General features: G+C 39.8%; 1 protein-coding gene across 1 annotated transcript in view; it reads right to left on the reverse strand.

Annotated features, from left to right (window-relative positions):
* Positions 1 to 531: 531 nt before the first annotated feature.
* LOC144479695 (protein unc-13 homolog A-like) overlaps positions 532 to 16,762 on the reverse strand; it is a 243,852-nt gene continuing 227,621 nt past the window's right edge. The window contains exons 41-44 of the mRNA XM_078198723.1: positions 11,070 to 11,126; positions 10,192 to 10,284; positions 6,169 to 6,328; positions 532 to 817 (exon numbers count right to left, since the gene is read on the reverse strand). Of these exons, the coding sequence (XP_078054849.1) occupies positions 532 to 817; positions 6,169 to 6,328; positions 10,192 to 10,284; positions 11,070 to 11,126 (596 nt within the window). The remainder of the gene's footprint in view (positions 818 to 6,168; positions 6,329 to 10,191; positions 10,285 to 11,069; positions 11,127 to 16,762) is intronic.

Genomic DNA, 16,762 nt, shown 5'->3' on the forward strand with positions numbered 1-16,762 from the left:
TTTGTGATTACAGCTCCAGCGTAGCAATCTGTTCAGGAAAGACTTGTGGAATGTGTAAGAAATTGGCTACACCAGTGAGTATAAAGACACTTTGGCATTTTGGTGTTGAAGAGGAAGGTAACTGAGACTTTTCACAAGAGGTATATAAGTTCTCTCAGCTGTAGGTCTCTCCACAAGGACAGGATCACAGTGCTCATTGTACACAGGCTCAGTAGAGTCATGCGGGATTTATTTACACAAGTGATATGCCTTAAGGTAAAGTCAATCCAATTGTTACTTGTGAATATTCAGATTTCTAAGGGGCTGGGTGCTGCCTCATGAACAAAAAAATAAAATTAATTGTCCACGCTGGCAAAACTACAGAGACGTCATGCATATACCAAAACTTGAATCAGACCTCTTGCTGATTTTTTTTTTGCTTATTTCATAAGTGGGACATGTGGCTTCATTAGATGAGAAAACTGAAGCTCCAAAGAGTTTAAGAAATTAAAGTTCTAAACTCTGCTCTCTTGATTTTGGCCACTTTTTTTTTCAACTGCCCTCTTCAGCAGAACGTATGTCAGATTTTAATTTTACAAACTCCTTTGCCACTTCATCATTGTTTCTTTGTGAAAGTATCCTGAGGACAGTTAGTCCTGTCTCATCCATATGAATTCTGCGGCCAAGTGGTAACCAACAGGCACAACTTCCCTTCTGAATGATATCGCGCAGTTGCATCACGGCAATGCCCACACTTCGATCTTCTCGGGCAAAACAGTAATCCTTTATGCAGATCTGGAGTTCGTAACATTCTGGACCATCCTCAGCGCTCAAGGTGCTGTAAAATAATGAAGCAAATTAAGTCAATAGGGTGCCTACAAAACTGATCTATGCTCTGTTTTAGTACAACTAAATTTATTTGCCTTAATAATTTTTGTCTACTGTCGATAGTTTCAATAGCTCAGTAAGAAGGAAGTTAGTTGGCAATTTGTAATAAATTAACTTAAATCTGACATGGGAGAATAATGTGGGAAAACGTGAAGTTGTTCATTTTGGCAGGAAAAATAAGAGTTCAGAAGCAGAATTCAGAGGTGCAAAGGGATCTGGTGTTCTAGTACACGAGTCACAAAGGTACAGCAAGCAAATAAGAAGGCTAATGGAATGCTATCAGTAATTCCAAGAGGAATTGAACATAAAAATTGAATATTATACTTCAGTTTAAACATCAAATTGTGTGCAGTTTTGGTTTCATTTAAAGAAGGATGTAAATATGTTGGAGGTGGTTCAGAGGAGGTTTATTAGATTGATATCTGAAATAAGTCTTATGAGGACAGGCTGGCTTGTTTCCACTGCAGTTTAGAAGAGAGGGTGACTTCATTGACTTATGCAAGAGCCTGAATGGTCTTTGATGTGGAAAGAATGTTTCCTCTGGTGGGTGAATCCAGAACAAGGGAGACTGTTTTAAAATTAGGGGGTTGCCCTTTTAGGACAGATGACTTTGGAACACTTTGCCTCAGAAGGTGGCGGAGATGGGGTCATTGAATATTTTTAAGGTGGTAGGTAGATTCTTGTTGGTGAAGGGATGGGTGGGAATGTGGAATTCAAAACATGAACCGATAAGCCACAATCTTAATGACTGGCTGAGTAGGCTTCAGAGGCTGAATAGCCTACTTCAGCACCTATTTCATATGGGAAGATAGTAGATAGTTGATAGAAGTACTCAAAAGCATGTGGGGATTGTGATAGCATAGATGGTGAGAAGTTGATCCTGTTGGCAAAGGGCAAAAGAAGCAACAGCAATATGAATAAATATTTACACAATGACTGGTTGGGATCTAGAATTGAGGGTTGTGCAGGCAATTTTAGTTGTGGCTTTCTGAAGCACTTGAGAGGAATATGGTATGGGGATAGGGAGAAGTGGGACTATTCTGTGAACCAGCATGGACACATGGGGCTAAATGAATTAATACAACTGATGTCATCATAGAACTGTTACAGCAGATGGATGTCAAAGAGAGCTGAAGGTAATTCCTATTAATTAGCAGCTCTGCCCTCTTCCCATCTTTTATTCCCATATTAATAGAATTCAAAGTTGCAGGAGATTATAGCATTCAACTACATGGTTACTAATTATCTTTGTGCGCACAACATTTTGCTTACAAAAATCTTAGATTAATGTAGAAAAATGCTAAGATATTAAATTTGGTTCATGGATGAAAAAAGATCAAAAATGGAACTATTCTTCCCAGGGTAAATGATACATAATTTCAGTGTTTGAATTATTAAAAACATGTTAGTTTGTGGAATATTTAGCTCAGCCTGCTTTAAATGGAGACCGAGTTTAAACCATTGACCCAATGGTTCTGACCATTGGAGTGGGGGGACAGTGGTGCAGGGGTAATGTCACTGGGCTAGCAATCCAAAGGCCCAGTCTAATGGACACAAGTTCAAATCCCATCATAGCAGCTGGTGAGGGAAAAAAGGGGTGTCCCAGTGGTTAGCAATGCTGCCTCACAGCACCAGGGACCCAGGTTTGATTCCCTGCTTGGGTCACTGTGGAGTTTGCACATTCTGTCTGTGTGGGTTTTCTCTGGGTGTTCCGGTTTCCTCCTACAGTCAAAAGAAGTGCAGCTTAGGTGGATTGGCCATGCTAAATTGTCCCTTAGTGTCAGGGTGACTAGGTAGAGTAAATGTATGGAGTTATGGGGATAGGGCCTGAGTGGGATTGTGGTCGGTGCAGACTTGGTGGGCCAAATGGCCACCTTCAGCACTGTAGGATTCTGTAAAATTGTCTCATTCCAAACCCTCGTCTGTTGTAATATAAAATCAGCTCTCAGATGTGGGATGATATTCTTTCATGGGATGTGGGTGGTGCTGGCTCGTTAGCAATTATTGCCCATTGCTAATTGTCCTTGGTGTTGAGCCATTTTCTTGGACTGCTGTGCCCATGTGTTGTAGGAACATCCACTGTGCTGTTAGGGAGGGAGTTCCAGGGTTTTGACCCAGTGACAGTGAAGGAACAATGCTATAGTTCCAAATCAGGCTGTGTGGCTTGGAGAGGAGCATACATCTGGGGTTGGCGTACCCCCAACCTCCTTGCCCCCCCCCGCACCCCCTCCCCCCGCATCAGTTGCCCTTGTCCTTCTAGATGATAGACGTCATCGGTCTTGAAGGTGATGTCAAAGGAGCCTTGGTGAGTTGCTGCAGTGCTCTTGGAGCTGGGACACATTGCTGCATGGTGTGATGTTGAGGGAGCAAATGTTTAAAGTGATGGATGGGGTGCCAATTAAGCAGGCTGCTTTGTGCTCGGTGGTATCTAGTTTCAAGTCTTGTTGGATCTGCATTCATCCAGGCCCATGGAACATTTCCCATCATGCTTGGACTTGTGCTATGTAGATAGTTGGGGAGTCGGAAGATGACACATCACAGAATTCCCAGCCTCTGACATGTTCTTGCAACCAAAGTATTTGTATGTCTGGTTCAGTTTTTGGTTAATGGTAACCCCTGGGCTGTTGGTGGTGATTGACCAAGGGTAATGTCATGTGGAGATGGTCAGTGCTTGGCTCTTCTGTGGTGCAAATGTTACTTGCCACTAAATCAGTCCAAGCCTAAATGTTATCCAGGTCTTGCTGTATTCTGTATTTGAACGAGGACTACATCAGAATCTGGATTTGAGAATGGTACTGAACATTGCGCAATCATCAGCAAACCTCCCCACATCTGACCTTATGTTGGAGGAAAGGTCATTAAACCAACCAAAAATGGTTGTGTTTGGGACACTACCTGAGGAACTCGTACAGTGATGACCAGGGACTGAGATGATTGACCTCCGACAATATCAACCATATATCTTTATGCTGCATATAACTCCAACAAGTGGAGAATTTTCCCCGATTCCCAATGCTTTCAGTTTTGTTAGGGCTGTTTGATGTCACACAAGGTGCTGTGATGTCAAGGGCAGTTACATTTGCCTCACCGCAAGTTCAGCTGTTTTGTCCAGGTTTGTACCAAGGCTATAGAGATCAGAAGCCGAGTGTCAGAAAGCAGATTATTGCTGTTGAAGTGACGCTTGTTAACGGTGTCATTGACCCCTTCCATCACTTTGGAGAGTAGACTGCTGGGTGCTAATTGACAGGAATGGATTTGTGCTGCTTTTGTGGGCAGGATGTGGCTGGGCAATTTTTCATATTGCTGGGTAGATGCCAGTGTTGTAGCTGTACTGGAACAGCTTGGCTAGGGTGCAGTTAGCTTTGGAGCACAAATCTTCAGTACTATTTTGTGGATATTATTAGGATCTTTGCAGTAATCAGTGCCTTTGCGTGGAGGATATAGATTGGCATCCGTGACCCAGAATAATCTATGGTTTCTGGCTCAACTGATTGATTACAAATCCTTGTCTTTACCCTGATCTATTAGTGCCTCCATCATTTGAGGATGGGAATATTTGTGGTGTCCTCCACTTTGGTTATTTAGTTGCCCACCACTATTCACAACTGGATGGGGCAGGACTGGAGAACTTGGATCTGATCTGTTGGTGTGGGTTCACTTCGTTCTTTCACGTACTTTCACTTGGCATGCAGGGGTCCAGTATTGTAGCTTCACTGAATTGTCATCTCATTTTCAGGTATGTCTCTTGCTTTCTTCATTAGCATGGATTGAGAATTGGTTTATGGTCAGAAAACATGGTATGTAAAATGGATCATTTTCAGTTTGGCAGGCTGTAACTAAAGGGATAGTTCATGGATCAATACTTGAGTCTCAGCTATTTAAATCTACATAATTGAATTAGATGAGAGAAGAATCTATCCAGCTCTGCCTTTTGAGGAAAAGAATTCCAGAGAGTCACAACCCTCAGAAAAAAAATTCTCCTCATCTCCATCTTAAATGAGCAACCCTTTTTATCTTTAAATAGTGACCCCTAGTTTTAGATTCTCAGACAGGACAAAACATTCTCTCCATAGCGATCCTGGCAACAGCCATCAGGATCTTTGACGAAGTCACCTCTTACTCTTCTAATCTCTAGTGGATACAAAATTAACCTTTACTCATAAGATAACTCGCCCATCCTTGTATTAGTCTAGTAAACCATTTCTGAACTAACACATTTGTCATTCCCCAAATGTGGTCTTACTAATGCCCTGTACAACCGCAACCACCTACAAGGGCAGTACAAGCATAGGACCACAACCTAGCCACTCAAAATCCTGACTTTGTCGGCATTCCTTCACTCATGCACTCATTCCCAAGAATTAATTAAAAAATTGAGATTTGGTATAGGTGTGTAAAATTATATAAAGGTGGGACAACAAACAAACTGTTTTCAGTGATTGAAGGGTGTAGAATGAGGGGACACGGATGTAAGACAGGAACAGGAGTAACTTTTTTCACAGGGAGCGTTGTGGAAAATGTAGTGATTGAAGCGGAGACCATGTCGACCTTTTAAATGGAGAATAAACCATAGAATTCCTACAGGACGATGCCATTCGGCCCATCGAGCCTGTACCGACCACAATCCCACCCAGGCCCTATCCCTGTAACCCCATGTATTTACCCTACTAATCCCCTGAACACGAAGGGGAAATTTAGCATAGCCAATCCACCTAACCTGCACATCTTTGGACTTTGAGAGGAAATCGAAGTACTTGCGAGAATGTGCAAATTCCACACAGTCACCCAAGACTGGAATTGAACCCGGGTCCCTGGCGCTGTGAGACAGCAGCACTAAGCACTGTGCTGCCATGGTGGAACAGGATAGAGGAATAAAGGGACTTGCGAATATAAAGGGCATTCAAGATTAGGAGTACTGATCACAGGGATGAACACGATATGGACTGGGATGAGTGAAATGCTTGTTTATGCACTGTGATTTCTAAATAACGATGTATGTGTAATTTCACCATTGGGCAATTTTCTGCTCTTGCGACTAAAGAGTTCCCTGTATAGTTTTAAAAGGTTCACCTATGAGATGTAAATGATTTGTAGAAATGGATAATCCCAGAGAATTGGAATGTTTAGACCCCACCTATGGCAGGACACAAAAATCGGCTGTACTGAGTTTCTGCCTCGGGTGCATTAACCTGAGTTGTTGCACTAACTTAGAAAGGAACAATCAAAATTCCAGCAGCTGGAATGATCGCCAAGTTGTATGAAGCAAGCATTTTACAAAACAGAGTTAGAAATGATACTTACAATTGAAAGGTTTCGTTGAATTTTGGAGCCCAGCTATTGTTTTTGGATTTGGTGGCAAACCTCCTCTTCTTGTCACTAAGGTGAGGCCCAATCATATTAACTTCAACAAATGGACGGAAGATACCAGTTGTTTGCCACTTTAGATCATTGGCAGCCACAACTACAAAGAGGGGAAAAAAACAGAGACTTAATTGCAGATTTAAACACAGTTTCTAGGTGCTAGAATTTCAGAGGATTAACATGGAATTTAGATCCAGAGGTCACAGTTGTGCCACAATGATTCTATTCCACTAGTCCATGGTGTAGCTACATCAAGAATGTAATTATGCCTGTTGATGCAGCAGATTACCTAATCCATTCTTTATCACAATAGATAGCAGCATTATTTATGAACTATGAAAGTACACATTCTGTCCAGTAAATACCCCCAAAATTGGTAGAAAAAAATCAATTACACAAATGTGCTGTTTTGATTTTTTTATTATTTCTAATGAGCATGGAGTGCTTTTGGTTCCCTTGGTCATTAATTGGATATTCATTAACTGTTAAAATTTTACCAACTGTACACGAGCTGTAATTGAAAATGTACAATGTATAAATTATAAAAACAGAAGATGCTGGAAATATTCAACGGGTCTGTTAGCATCTGTGGAGAGAGAAACAGATTTCTAAAATCTGGAGTATTCTGCTTTTCTATTAGCACAAGTTAATTTGATTTTCAACAGACCATTGTTCCCAGTGCCCAACTAGGATATCAGGTAAAAAGGAGAGAGGAACTTGAAACAATCATAATCACTCATTGCTTGTGATCTTCCAAAGTTTCTTAGGTTCTGGAAATGTTCCAGTGAATTGGAAAATTGAAAATATAACATCTCTCAAGGAGGAATACAGAAAACAGGAAACTATGGGCTAATTAGCCTAATGTCTGTCATAGAGAAAATGTTAGGATCCATTATTAAGGAGGTAAAGGAGGAAATTTTAAAATTCATGACACAATCAGGCAGTGTCAACATGGTTTTGTGAAAGAGAAATCATGCTAACCTAATTTATTAGAGTTCTTTGAGGAAGTAACAAACAAGATGGATGTGGCGGAATCTGTAGATGTGGTGTGCTTGGATTTACCAAAAGGCATTCAACAAGATCCCACATCAAAGGTTACTTCTCAAATTAAGAGCTTATGTTAGATTGGGTAACATATATGGGTAAAGGATTGGTTAGCTAACAGGAAGTAGAGATAAATGGATCATTTTTGGGTTTGCAAGCTGTTAGTAATGGAGTGCCACAGTGCTTGGGCCCAAGTATTTTCAATCTATATCAATGACTTAGATGGAGGGGACACTGAAATGGACCCCCAACTAAATTATAAATTATCTAATGCTCAAAATATGAATGAAAGAAAGTTTAATGTTTTCAGAAAGCAGATATTTACTGAGAGCTATCAGTTAAATGGATGTCCCTGTTTCTCACTACAGTCTTATCTATTCTTGGCAAGAACCCGAAGGGGAGAAGCACGGGGAGCAGAACATGTAAAAAGTATTAGTGGAGCAGGGGGTAAAGCAGGAGCAATGGGAAGCCACACCATAATGAGAGCAGAAGTGTGCGGAGAACAGAGCAGAGAGGGAGCAGGAGTAAGACAAGAGGAGGCACATGGGTTGAGCAGAACTTGCTGCTGGCTAATGTTTATTCACTCACTCTTGAATACATGCACTTAGGATCTCACCCAAATCACCCCATGTAGATCCCAGTTTGAGAATCACTGTTCTCTGTTGCTATTTCTACCTTCTTGTGGCTAATCATTCCCAGCATTCTGCGCTTTTGTGACCTGGAGTAAAATGTGATTGGACGGGAGGGGTAAGGGACATCTGCAAGGCCAGGCCAAGTTAATGAATCGGGGGTGAAAAATGGGAACTCCTGGAGACTGAAATGCAGCAGGAACCCGAGCAATTCAAAGGCTAAAAAGAGAATTGATTAAAAAAAAAATCAGTTCTGGGTTTCCAAAATGTTTTAGCACTCTTCCAGTTATGCATTTGGAATGTCATGCGAGATCGCAACCACTGGCTTATCTTCTCCACCACCAACCCCTTACACCCTTTCCCATTTAATTAATGAGTGAAACCGCCCACTAGCTTTCTGCTGATAAAATTCGGCTTCATAATAGCTTTTTGCTCTCCCTTTACAGAGTGAAAGTGAGTCAGGGAAAGAGAAAGAAAAAACAATTCTATACTGCTGGGCATTTACAGAATTCAGTGTCAGTGATGGGGCCCGATTTTAAAAAGAAATATTGGTCTCCATAAATCACATAGTAGGATTTTGATTGCACTACTTATTCCTTTGTGATTAGATCGATGCCGTTCTTCACTTTTAATCATATTTATGGTATGGTTTATGCCTGAAGTGACACTTTGGGAATGTGGTTTACTTGTGATTGTGCAAATTATTGGTGAGGGATTTTTGGTTTTGATACCTGTGGTTTCATCTTTTGAGTTCCCAGTGCACCTCAACCTTGTTAAAGGTTTGTGAGATGCCCTGGATATGCAAATTTCTGCTTGGAACTATGGTTGCTCATTAAGGTTTGATTTAATACACATCTGAAGATCTGTTTTATAATATTTACATTTATGTCACTGGTGGGACCCATATCATTTTATGCTGGAAATATGTATTGAGCTTTTTGAAAAGAAAATTTTTCCTAGGCAAAGGACAAGGCTTACAGCAGCTGGATTTGGAATAGTCAGAGACTACCACAGGGACAACAGCTTTACCCCATTTCTCTTTCTTCTGAAACCCCTCTTATCAAAGCTGAGCTGTTTGTGATTTGAAAAGCCCACCAGAAGACCTCATTGTTCCAAGCCAAGGGTTCGTAAAGGAGAATTCTGAATCAACCAGCCATGACTGCAGACCAACTGCTTCACTGTGGAAAGCGTTCCTTCAGTTGTAAGCAAACCTCTGGACAATCCATAAATTTACTTGTTACTTGGCCAAGTTTTAAAAATCTGATATTCTACAAAGTTTTACTTTTTTCAGGCTTGGGGGACATTTTGTGTGTTGTTTTGCATATTGTATTAATTGGACATATTTGTATATTTTAAGCCTTTTGTTAACTTCTACATCTTCACTGGAGTGAATTTTAGCAATGAAATTAACTCTTTACTTAAGGGAGATTGGGTGACTTATTTCTTGCACCAAACTATGCACAGTTTAAAAATATATTAAATTGGCAATATCACCTCCCTTTTAACATAGAAAACTACAGCACAAAACAGGCCCTTCGGCCCCACAAGTTGTGCCGAACATATCCCTACCTTTTAGGCCATAGAAACATAGAAAAAATTCAAACTCTATTATAAAGTGGGATAAAGAGAGGAGTCAGTTCACCCCTGCTAACTTGGTTGTAACAACACAAAACCTTTAAAAGTGAGGCGAATCACCTTCTTGCATTAATACATTTACTTTTGCCTTTTTATTGTACTGATTATTTCCTTACTACTTGTTATTCATTTACTCAAGATACTTTTATCTAGGGCATGAGATATACTTCTCCTGCATAAAGTTAACCAAGATATCTCCGTTCTTGTGCAAACCCAATGCCATATGGTACTGGCCTCAACACAGGGTGCAGCCAGATGGGCTATTTAAGATTTTCCAAATGCAATTCACTAAATTATATTTTGTAGACCTAAAATTCTGCTTATAGTCCATATCTCCCAAAATTAAATTTCCATAATCTAGCTTCTTTTACAGTACAAAATTTGGCAAATATTATTGAACATCAGTGTATAACACACTTAACATTTATTACAAAGTATCTGCACATTTCTAGTGTCTACAAAACTCTACCTTCATTCCAAAAGGCAACTCCCATAATATTTGCAATAGAAATTCTTACATATAAATTTCAATTGCTAAAAATGTAGCAATTGGGCTGTTATATTTTGAGATGTTCAGAGGATGCAGTTTTTAAATTTTCTATGCCATGAATGTTAAAAAAGAAAGTTAGAGCTTGGGTGATTCATTCTAACTCACCTTTAACTGTGATTTTGTGCTCTCCAGTTCCTGGATGTGTGAAAAGCTCTACATGGATGGACACTTCTCCTACTGGATCATCCACGCCAGATCCTGTGAGGTAGCAGATTTCAAATTTTAAACACCACCTTAATGATGATGAGCAACTGTATATGCAGCATTCAGTGCAAGACTCACTGTGTGCGAAGTGAGCCACCAATCCCCTCCCGCCCCCCGGTGAAAGGGCTTATTTTGGTAACTGGGACAGCCCAATGAGTCACATGCTTAAACTCATCCAATTGATGTACCTACCCCCCTTCTCCCAGTGCAAGCAAAATATCAGCCATCATAAATGCCACTGGTTCTGCTCTGGTGAGTTTGATGCAATACAAATAACAGACACCAGCCTACATTCGAATCTGCATGACAAACGTTATTCAGTTTGTTGGGAGTCAAATTGCAATTAAAATACTTCAAAATTAGGCAATAAATGCAAGATGCGCTTAATGGTCAAAACCAGTAATTTTGTAGATCAATCATGCAAGAGCTTCTGCTCTTCAACAGATATAGTCAAACCTTGATTTTGTTTTCTCTCTCCTTACAAACTGAATATATTATTTTCAGAGGCAATTCCATTTCAGGGTCTTGCAAAAACCTTTCCTTTTTACCCAAATTAAAAAGTCCTCCATATAATTACAACTGTAACAAGCAACCCACTACACTGTGTTCGGTTTTTTTGTAGGAAGCTGCATGCTACAAAAACATGCACAAAGACTGCTCAATTTGGGTTTTAGTACTAGATTCTTGAAAGTCCCACTTCTTGGGCATCAAGTGAACAGTTGTTTCAAGCCCAGGCATTCTAATGCTGCCATTGACGGCAACATTATGCTCGAACGTACCCTTTTCAGGATAAACCTCCTCGCTATGGGTAAACCTAATACCCTTCCCACCATGCACTGAGTTGTGAAATCAAAGCCAGACGGCAGGCGAAAATGAAAGGAAGAAGAAATTGAAGTGAGAATACGCATAGTAGACAGACACAGCAGTTAACCTACAAACATCTTTAGACAAATGAAGATCATCAGAAAACAGTCCAGACACTCATAGTGTACTGCCATTTTCAGTCAAAGGTCTGTAAAGGTCAAATGACAATGTTGAGAACCATTTTACATCTTTGTTGCCTTGTTTGAAGTCAGTATTATTGGTTAGTTCATGTGATGTTAGAGTTGATGTATTATTAATAGAATGTTGCAACCAGGCATTCTTCTAGTATTGCATTGTTATGGAAAATTATAGGACTCAATAGATCACCTGTTCTCCAATTTTATTCAACAGATATTTCATCCAGAATCAGAAAATTAATGGGTAATATGAAATTATTACAGAAATAAGATTTTAAAAGTCAATCTGTCAGTTTTTACTTGGAACAAATTTTGTTTTTCATTTGATCTCCTTAGCTGATATATGCAAAAAACAAATTTCAAACACAAAATTCATTGTAAAGATTCATGTAAAGATCAGCTTTTAAACATTGTCATCCAACCTTTCAACACATTACAATTTAGGACAAAAGTTTATACATTGTGCATTAAGACATTACGGTATGTTTTTGTCACAATAATGACATGCAAAGAAATGGCATACTAAGCATGATTATCTCCGATAAAATTTATCTTTACTCTTGTTATGTCCCAACATATTAATTTAATTTTGTCCACACTAGTTACAATCTGTTTGATATTCCAGTGATCTGAGAGTTTGACTGTTGAGAAATTTCAAAAGTAGGTTTTGATACAAGACATTGAACAATGAGTAAATTGTGATCACACCCACATATAATATTGAGACACACTGTACACCATAAAACATAGGAAATATGACTTTCATTACCTTTTTGCAAAAAAAAAACAAAGTTGGGAAAATTTCTAATCATCTGTCCCAAAGTGTCAAAGCACTTAAACTTGTGTAATACAGTACGCTGTGCACAAGTATGACCTCCATTTTTTACACCTACGATAAGCTGTCAATTTAATGGCAACTAATGCAGAATCAAGGGCAGCCTTGTTGCTTGCAACTTATGAGAAGAATCACAAAATCATTCCATATTTAAATCCAAGACAGGAATCATTTAACTGATTGATCAAAGTCATAAATGACATTCATCGTGATTGCGATCCTAGTAAGCCTCATTCTGCTTGACCGCGTCTGTTTTTGGCATGGCTGACCATACCATACCATCCACCTCAATCGTCCAACAACATGTGACTTACCTCATCTGGTTCTATTCCTATCTATCCAGTGGTAGTTAGGAAGGTAAGCTATTACATATGAATCTCTATTTCCATTAGGATCTATCCTTGTCCCCAACTAAATCACATTTACATCAGCCCACAATCAAAATGTTATCCACATGCACATTGATGATACCCAGTCCCATCTCAGCATCATCTCTCTCTCTTTCTCTTTCAACCCACTCTATTTTTTGATTGATAATGCTGATTGACGTGTCCTGAATTTCCTCCAATGATGTATTGAAGTCATTGTCTCCAGTATCCTACCACAAACTTTATTCCCTAACCATTAACTCCGTCCCTCTTCCTGGTCACGGACTGAGCCAAAACCAGACCACTCTCAGCTCTGCCATCCTATGGCTCTGAAATGAACTTACAACCACATAGCCACTCCATCACCAAGACCGCTGACTTCCATCTCCGTTATGTTGTTTATTTCTACTGCAATTCATCGCTGCTGATACTGCTAACCATGTCTTTGTTACCTTTAGACTTTACTTTTTTTCCCCTTCATTTTTCATGGGTTGCAGGTGTTGCTGAGTGGACATCCCTCATTATCTTTGGTAGAATTGGCTTGCTAGGTCATTTCAGAAGTGAGTTAAGAGTTAACCACATGTGGGTCTGCAGCCATATGTAAGCCAGACCAGCAAAGATGGCAGATTCTTTTTCCTAATGAGCATTAGTGAACCAGATGATCTTTACAACAATCGATGATGGTCTCAGTAATGGTGACCGTGGAACTATTTTTCAATTCCAGATTTATTGATTGAATATAAATTCCAGCAGATGCTGTGGTGGAATTTGAACCCATGTCCCCAGAGCATTAGCCTAGGTCTTTGGATTACTAGCCCAGTGACATTACCACTATGCCACCATTTCAATTATGAATACACTACCATCTCCAATGCACTCCTGACTGGCCTCTTATCTTCCATCTTCCGTTAACTTGAACTCATCTGTTGCCCATACCTGAACTCACACAAAGATCATGGCCCACTCCTTATGTTCACTGACCTATGTTAGCTCCTGGTAAAATCGTGCCTTGCTTTTAACATTTCATACTGGTCTTCAAAACCCTTCACAGTCTTCCCTCTCCCTATTACCCCCTCCAGAATACAACCTTCAGATGTCTGCACTCTCCAATTCTAGCCTCTTGCACTTTCCCCCATTTTAATTACTCCACCAATGGTGACTGTGCCGTAGTCTCTGGAATTCCCTTCCTAAACCCATTTGCTATCCTCCTTTATACGCTGAGCGATACTCCTTTAACCACTCCTTAAAAGCTATGTGCCCAAATATCCTATGTTGCTGGTGTCAAATCTTGTTTGTGAAGTGCCTTAGGATGTTTTACTATGTTAAAGGCACTAGATAAATGTAGAAATGTTGTTGTTAGTTCAAACATCAATAAGGTAGTATTGCAACTCACTACGCCATTCAATATTTCATCTCCACCTATCTGACAAACAATTCCAGTCAAGTTACTGTTTTATTTCTTAATATCTAAGGCTCCATTAAAGATACAGTAAACTGGATTACAGTCACAACAATACAATACAGGCATTTACAACTTCAATTTCAAATTTGAAAGAAAAGCTGCTCAGCAAGAGAGGTTTTGTTCGGTTTGATCAAACTGTTTCGGTTAAATTGTTTCAGTTGGAATGTAGAACAATTTTACTCAGTTTTTCAAAGTTTAATGTTTATAAAAAGTTAGTCTGATCTGAATCTTAGTGTTTACAAATGAGCTAGTTTAAACTAACACAAAATTGGTACATTTTATGACCATATTTACAATATTGGAGAAAAACAATCAGATTTGTTGCTACTGTCTCTTAAACAAGTTCTGTACAAAGATTTTTCAAGTTGATTGCAATTAAATTAAAATATTTTATCTGCTTTAGTGTGTGTGGGAACATTGCCGGCCATCATTGCCTACTCCTCATTGCCCTTGAGGAGGCAATTGTGAACTGCTGCTGTCTTGACTGCTGGAGTCCATGTGGTGTAAGTACACCTAGAGTCCTGGTCAGGAGAGAGTTGCAGGATTTTGACCCAACAACAGTGAATATATAATTCCTAGTCAGGATAGCATGCAACTTGAAGAGAAGCTTGCAGGTTGCAGCGTTTTACATGCGTTTGTGTTCCTTGTTCTCGGTGATGGAGACCTTGGGTTGTTAAAGGAACCTTACTGAGTTGTTGTAGTGTAGCTTGTAGATGGCACACACTGCTGCCACAATGCATCGGTGGCAGAGGAAATAACTGTTTAAAGTGGTGGATGGGATGCTGCTCAGGTGGATTGCTGTGTCTTGGATGCTGTTGAGCCTAAGCGTTGTTAGATCTGCACTCATCTTGGTAACTGGAGAGTATACTATCATAATTCTGACTTGTGCCTTGTTGAAGGTGGACAGGCTTTGCAAACTCAGGAAGTGAGTTACTCACCTCGGAATTCCCAAATCCTGACCTGCTCTTGTAGCCACAGTATTTATATTTATGGCTGTCCCAGTTAAGTTTCAAATTAATGGTAACTCCCCACCGCCCCTCACCCCTCCTGAATATTGTCCAGGTCTCACTATGTGAGCATGAACTGCTTCTCTGAGGAGCTGCTAATTGTTCTGAACGTTGCAGAATCATCAGTGAACATCCCCACTCGTTATGTTATGGTGGAGTGAAGGTCATGAGTGATGGGAAAGTCCTGCAGGAACTCTTATGTTAAGTATGACTCTAACCAGTCAAGGTGGACTTTAATTTTCCTAGGGTTGCTTGATGTCACACCTCTTCAAATGCTGTCTTGATGTCCAGGGCAGTCTCTTCACCTTTTGAATTCAGCTCTTTTGTCCATTTTTGGACCAAGGCTGAAATGAGGTGTGGAACCAAATGACCCTGGTAGAACCCAAACTGGTGAGCAGATTATTGCTGAGTAAATGCTGCTTGATAGCATTTGATGACACCTTCCATTACTTTGCTGATGATTGAGAGTAGATTGATAGGATGGTAACCTGCCAGATTAAAATTGTTCTATGCTTTGTGGACAGCACATATATGGGCAATTTTTGACATTGTCTAGTGCTAGGGGCCTGACTAGTTCTGGAGCACAAGTCTTCAGTACTACAAACAGGATCTTGTTGGGGCCCATAACCGTTTTTATATCGATTGTCAACTTTAAAAAAAAATATCATGTGGAGTGAATTGAGTTGGGTGAAGGCTGACATCTGTGATCCTGGTGACTTTCTGGAAGAGCCAGAGATAATCATCACTTGGCACTTCCAGTTGAATATGGTTGCAAATGCTCTGGCAACTTGGGCTTTCCCATCACTGGGGATGAGGATGTTTATTGAGTTTCCTCCGCCAGTTAGTCATTTAATTGTCCACCAACATTCATAACTGAATATGGCAGTTTTAAGATTTTGATAATACCACTAAATTTTAGGGTTCTTTGTTAGTTTGAACTAATATTTTAGCATTTTACTTAGTCATTATTTTTAGTCCAGTTTGAACTCTCGTCTGTCGAGTGAGACAATTGAACAGTTAAAAGCAGATAGTGAATAGAAAAGAAGCTATGTCCATAGGAATTCACTCAGTAGTGACCTTAAAGGTGTCAAAAAGTTTGGGTTCAGGCAGTTGTCTCTGTCTTAATTACACTATGGGTAACTCGAGGTCTCTTTGTCAGATTTAAAGGAACAAGCAAAAGTTTTGGCCAACAGCTTGAACTCAGCATAGCTTCTTTATCTTGTTTTTTTTAGACTAAACCTTGTTTTTGAATTAGACTTAGATTTGATAATACCTTGATCTATATCTACAGCATAAGAACACCTATATTTCATGACGAGATCTTGCTAGGGATTACTACTAACATTGCTCTTAATCTCCTTAGTTTCCGTGGGAATAGGTTGACGTGAGTTGAATACAACAGTTTGTATTAATATTAAGAGGATGTAGCATTGTTTGTACAACAGCAATCTGCATCCTGAAGGATGTGATATTGTTCACAATGAAATGTAACTACCTGGGGCCCAGAAATTAAGAGCTCGACTTCTGTCTCAGCCTTCATGCCTTTAGTTAGAGGTGGGGTGACACCAAGTGACCCTTATCCTCAACCAATGAAAAAAGGCCCATTCAGACTATTTCCTAATAAGACAAGGAATCCTCAGAATTAGGGATAAAAATTGACAACTCGGAGTCTTTCTTTCTACTGCGGCTTCTGTGATGGAATTATTTTGTGACACACTTCAACGTCACTTCAGAAACAGAAGACAGACTTTGGCTGTGCTGTCAGCATTGAAGGAAGCTTGGGACTTGAGGAATAAGAA

Source organism: Mustelus asterias, chromosome 26, assembly GCF_964213995.1.
Source record: "Mustelus asterias chromosome 26, sMusAst1.hap1.1, whole genome shotgun sequence".
Taxonomy (NCBI): domain Eukaryota; kingdom Metazoa; phylum Chordata; class Chondrichthyes; order Carcharhiniformes; family Triakidae; genus Mustelus; species Mustelus asterias.